At 48.5% G+C, this 5,821-nt stretch overlaps 1 protein-coding gene across 1 annotated transcript; it reads left to right on the top strand.

The window, feature by feature from the left end:
• The first annotated feature begins 414 nt into the window (after nucleotides 1-414).
• Nucleotides 415-2,059, top strand: LOC133883409 (F-box protein AFR-like). Its single transcript, XM_062322728.1, has one exon. It carries the CDS (start codon nucleotides 498-500, stop codon nucleotides 1,659-1,661), a length of 1,164 nt encoding a protein of 387 aa, XP_062178712.1. The 5' UTR covers nucleotides 415-497; the 3' UTR covers nucleotides 1,662-2,059.
• The last annotated feature ends 3,762 nt before the right edge of the window (nucleotides 2,060-5,821 follow it).

Raw genomic sequence — 5,821 nt, 5'->3', positions numbered from 1 at the left:
AAGTTTTATTAGTTTGAGTTGACCGTAGAGATTTTTACCCAGTGTCCAAAAGGGGCACACAAGACCTTTCCCCTAACACCTAGATTTGTTGGCAAGAAGCTTATAGATTTCTAGCAACGGAGTCTACAGATACTAACATTTCTTTCATTGAGAATATATTATCCTTTTTCTGTCTGTGGTATTATCCGTGGCACTCTGTAGATCTAGACCGTTGAAGCCCAATCGGACGGTTGAAAAAACCGTACAGCGTATTCCAATCAACACCAGATCCGAAACTCTGAACCGCGCAGCCCACTTGGTGCAGCGCAGTGCGCATACAGACGCGCCAAGTCAGGCCAGCTGAGCAAAGCCGCAGACTCGGCGCGCCGGCTCCCTAAGCCCCAGACCCACCCCTATAAATTGCCCACCACTCCGCTTCGCTTCCATTCCCCATAGCCCACGGTAACGCGAATCGCACCAAATCCAACCGAAGAATCGTTCGACTCCGCCCCGCCACCATGAGCTTCTCGTCCATGAGCAAGCAGCAGGTGCTGGACGCCGGCGAGGGGGCTGGGGAAGAGGTCGTGGAGATGATCCCGGGGCTGCCGGAGGAGGTGGCCGAGAAGTGCCTCCTACACCTGCCCTTCCTCTACCACCGCCTCTTCCGCACCGTCTCCACCACCTGGAACCGCTTCCTTTCCGACACGCCGGCAAAGCCGCTGCTGTTTCCTCCGGCGGCTGGAGCGGGGGCGGCGGGGGTGACGTCCGTGTCGCTCTCGCTCCCGTTCCTCTTGGCCTTCGCCTTTGACCCTGTTTCTCGGCGCCTCCAGTGCCAGGCGCTCGACCCTTTCTCGAGGAGGTGGCTCCTGCTGCCGCCGGTGCCCGGAGGCGCCGCGGCCGGGTCGTTCGCGGTGGTGGGGCTCCCCCGCCGCGGCGAGATCTACGTGATTGGGGGCGTGGAGGAGGGCGGCGAGAAGGCGGTGAGGAGCGTGGCGGTGTACAGCGCCGCAAGGAACGGGTGGGAGGAGGCGGCGGCGATGCGGACGCCCAGGGGGTACATGGCGGCCGGGGAGGTGGGAGGGCGGGTGGTGGTGGCCGGGGAGGACGGCGAGGCGGAGGTGTTCGACCCGGAGGCCGGGCAGTGGGCGCCGGCCACGTCGCGGCGCGGCGCGGTGGTGGCGAGGTACGACGCCGCGGCGGCCGGGGGCAAGCTGTACGTGACGGAGGGGTGGGCGTGGCCATTCGAGCGCGCGCCACGGGGCGCGGTGTACGACGCGGCGGCGGACTCGTGGGGTGAGATGGCGCGCGGGATGCGTGAGGGGTGGACGGGCTCCTGCGCCGTGGCCGGCGGCCGGATGTACATCGTGGCGGAGTATGGGGAGTGGAGGTTGAAGCGGTACGACGAGGCGCGGGACGAGTGGAGGATGGTAGCCGGGAGCGGGGTGCCCCCCGAGGTGCGTCGGCCGCACGTCGTCTCCGGCGAGGTGGGGGAGATCACCGGCGGGAGGCGGAGGATATACGTGGTGGGGGCCGGCCTCGACGTCGCCGTGGGGACGGTGGCCGCTTCCGCCTTCCCCGGCGTCCACGGCGGCGAGGAGGAGATGGTGGAGTGGGAGGTGGTCAAGGGCCCCGCTGAGTTCGCCGGGCTCGCGCCGTGCAACGCGCAGGTCCTCTACGCCTGACGCGCGCCGGGCCCGCTCGTCGGTCGAACGTCTGCGTCGCTGGCCGGAGAAGCTTCGGCTCTGGCTCACCCACGAGGCCCACCAGCCGGTGCCGCGTCACCTCGCCGGCGAGGCGCCGTGCTGGGCCAACTGTCAGTGACACGTGACGCCTGCAGCGCATCGGCGGCAAGAGTGGCTGGCTCGCGGGATGCGCCTCAGAGCATCGGTGCCGCTCACACAGGCACAGGTGTGCCACGTGGGACCAGTCTGTCAGTGAGGAGTATTCTCGTCTCAGAGGAGATCGAGCGTGCTAGCACTACACCCGTGGATCTTTATCTTTCGAGATTTCGCTTGTACGCGTACATTATTGTAAGCACTTTTGGATAAACGAGAGAGAGGAGAAAGAAATGGGCGTGAAATCGACATCTCTCAACAAAGCAAAAAGGATCCCCAAAACCTCCCAGACCAGACACTTCATTTCATTCATCTCCAAGGCGCAAGGAAAAAGAATTGAAAAAAATCCTCCTCAGATTAGAGAATGCTTCACGCCCGGTCACTCCGGAAGTGTCATATTTAGCAAGACGCATGACGGACGGCCGCGACGCTACTAAGATCTCCTTTCCCCGGGCACCGCACCAAGCCAAAGTAGCCAGATACGGGACGGCAGGGGTGGAATTCGGTGGCGACTACAGGTGTAAGTTTTGTAATTTTTAGTCATCGGATCCATCTATAACTAAAAAAATAAACTAAGTAATAATCTAAAATTATTTATTAGCTACCCAAACCGGAGAGTAGGACTCTCGAAACAACTCGCAGCTTCTCTCTCCTCCCTTTAGGCCAATCCTCTAGTTAGGGATAGAAACGGATCGAATACGTATAAAATTGAATTCGAATAGTACGATTTACCATATTTTAATTTGAATTCGAATACGGATCCGGATATCCTCGAATACGAATACGAATCGGATAGTTCGAATACGAATCCGCATTCGGATATCTACTCGATCTTCGAAATTCAGGTCGGAAATTTAAATTTTTGATAAAATTCGACTGAAATTTGTTCTAATTTGATTAGGCCGGAATTTTAGAAATTTTGTTCAAAATTCATGTTGGAAATTTAAATTTTTGATCAAATTTAACTGAAATTTGTTCCAATTTGATTGGGTTGGAATTTCGTTCATATCTGAAATTTCTAAAACTTTAGTAAAATTTAGTTCTCTGGTTGGCGGATACGAATACGAATCAGATATATCTCGAATTCGGATATCCACATTTGAATCCGAATCTCAAAAACGAATTCAGATATATCCATTTTAGTATCCATTTCAAAAACAAATATAGATACGAATATCTATATTCGTATTTTAACAAATACAAAATCGAATAATTCAAATTTCGGACTATCCATTTTTATCCCTACCTCCAGTGATCTCACAGAGGGAAAAGGCAGTAGGGAGCTGGGAATACAAGGCATGCCTTTCCTCTGGTTCTTTCCAAGGGCCAATCATGTCGCGATGGCGACCCGCGAGCCCGACGCTGAGAGCACTGATGAGCACGCCCGCCTCTGGTGGAGAAATGGGGAACGCATCATTGCGGCGTGGGCGGTAGGCCCGCCCAGCCATGCGCTTCTTCTCGAGCTTTCTTCGCAAGTGTGCGTGCCTGACCGTGGAACCGCAGTATCAACCTAATACCTGTCTATTTTGATCACTTTATTTTTTTTTCAAATACTTAGCACTACGCGCTTTCTAAGATTCTATTTCCAATTTTGCCCTAACACAACACACGTGCCAGACGGTTGCACAAATTCTTTCTAGAAATTTCATCATTTCACTCATGGGCCCCAGTGTTTTACTCATGGACATTTTTATCACTTCATACAAAAATGATGATTGCCTTGGGGTTTGTGTCTTGGTGAAAGTGGTCAGTTAAATAGTAACAGAGGTTGGTATTATCTTTATAGTGCATTAAAGAAGCAAATCCAAATGTTGAACGCTAAATAGAGGTACAAGTGGGTATCTAATAAGTAATTCTAAAGTATTATTTAATTTATTTTTTAAACTTAATTAGGTGATAATGAATTTTTAGTTATTTTTTAATGTCAGATTGATTTAATGACTAAAAATACAAAACTCTGAGCTAAACAAAGGCCGACCCGTGTGTACACGCGCGCGCAGGCTGTAGTGTCAGGCTCAGGCACAGCTGGGGGTGAGCTCAGGTGTCAGATCAGATCAGCGCGTGGCAGCCTCTGCGCGTGTGTGCGTGCACCGGTGATCTGAGCTCTGAACCGATCGAGAATTTCTAATGCCATCGCCAGTGTTCAGTGAGCATGTCAAAGCTTGCTTAAGCTGATGCCTGATGGGGCTTTTGTTTATGCGGAGTACGTACTTGGAAGGAGAGGACGGGCCTGCAGGCTGCAGCCAAGAAAATTGGGGTCGGAGCCTGCACTGAAGCTTACTTTGGCTTGGTCTGATGATAGTTTATTATCTGTTCGTGAAGCAGCGGTGGTCTTTCCTGACAGTGACCGCCGGCGCGACAGCCTGACACGTAACGAGTAACGACAACTTGATGGTAGTACTATCTTGAGGAAAGGATAATAGTGTACTGATTGACAGTCATTCAGGACGCCAGCTGGTATAGTACTAGTAGAAGTATATAGTAGAAATAAATTTTTTTCTTAGGTTACTGGTTCCGCATGTTAGTGATTGAGATGGATTCACGTGTTATACACACAATGATATATCAGAGATTTATGAGTTTTACATCTCATATAAAGAATTGCCTCTATATATTACCTAGATGAAACGGTACCGAGCAGGATTAGATGATAGGCGCGTCTGAGTAGAAACACATTTGAATGGATTTTAGAAGCTATTGAGTTGATGTAAAGAAAAGAATAAATTGTAAAAACCTACTTACATGATAGCCGTGTTTTTATTTACCAATTCATAGAAACTTTTAATTCAGTCTTACACTTATAAATTTAAAGTGTTTTGTGATACCTTCTTAGATTCATATGTCGTCAAGACCTTAGTCATCCAAGGGAGTGCTGGCAGAGGGACGCTGGGACGACAAGTTCGGGAGTTGGGAGGGGAGCGATGCAGTAGAGCCGAGCTGTGAGAGCTATGGAGATAAGCCAATCCTCACGCTTGCCACGCTAGACAAACCAATAGAGACCACACAACAAGATCCGCGAGCATGTGGCGTGTGACGGTAAAGCGACATATGGATCAAAGGGGTATCTAAAAATACTTTAAATTTGCAGATGTAAGGCTGAACTAAAAGTTCTTGTTCTTGTGAGTGGGTAAATGAAACTCCTCTGGTATGCAAGTAGAGTTTGCAACTAAAAAATAATTTTCTCTTAATATTAGTTTATATATTTTCTATTCTTTAGAAAATAAAATACATGTGGTACAATGAATTCATATTCTATGATCACCTTAAAACATCTTTTTCCTTATTCAATATTTGTACATAAATTCACCTACAATAGTAAATGGATGATCTTTTATACAATGGATGATCTTTTATACAATGGATGATGATACTTATCAATTTAACGTCCTGATATTGTTTTTGCTAGTTCGATATGAGCGTACCATAGAAGTTGTTAAAAAATATCTACAAATAAAATTATTAGGGACATCTAATATTAAAATATGTTAAAAACACATATAATACATTAAACATAAACAATAGATAAAATAAGTTTACATGCCAATAAGCTCTTTAGCTTTTATATACTACTCATTAATATATACATATTGCGGAACTGCATCAGACGCTTATCACCTACCTTCATAATTTCATATACTCCTACGGTCCAACCTCACATACGCAGTGCCTTTAAGTGACATCGTCAAGTCGAAATACAGGGGAGTAACTGAAAACGTCTGGCGTAACAGTCAGTGACTTTCTGAGATTACCTTTTACTGATCACTAGTTTCAACCGTCCACAACGTCGACATGTAATAGAACCCACGAACCTGATCTCACATAGTATTTACGGAGCACATAGATGTTTCAGAAAAAGAAAAAAAAGTAATATGTGAGGATTAAATAAGCCAACGAAATCCAGCCATGGTGCTGCCTATCAGCCTACCCGGACACCCAAGCTCACATGTAACTGAACAACTGGTTTCCTCCTCCACTGATGCGTGCAAATTGCACGTCAGGAGATAACA

The sequence above is a fragment of the Phragmites australis genome, chromosome 10, assembly GCF_958298935.1.
Source record: "Phragmites australis chromosome 10, lpPhrAust1.1, whole genome shotgun sequence".
Lineage (NCBI taxonomy): Eukaryota > Viridiplantae > Streptophyta > Magnoliopsida > Poales > Poaceae > Phragmites > Phragmites australis.
The sequence above is the reverse complement of the archived record's forward strand: the minus strand, read 5'-3'. Positions and strand labels throughout refer to the sequence as shown.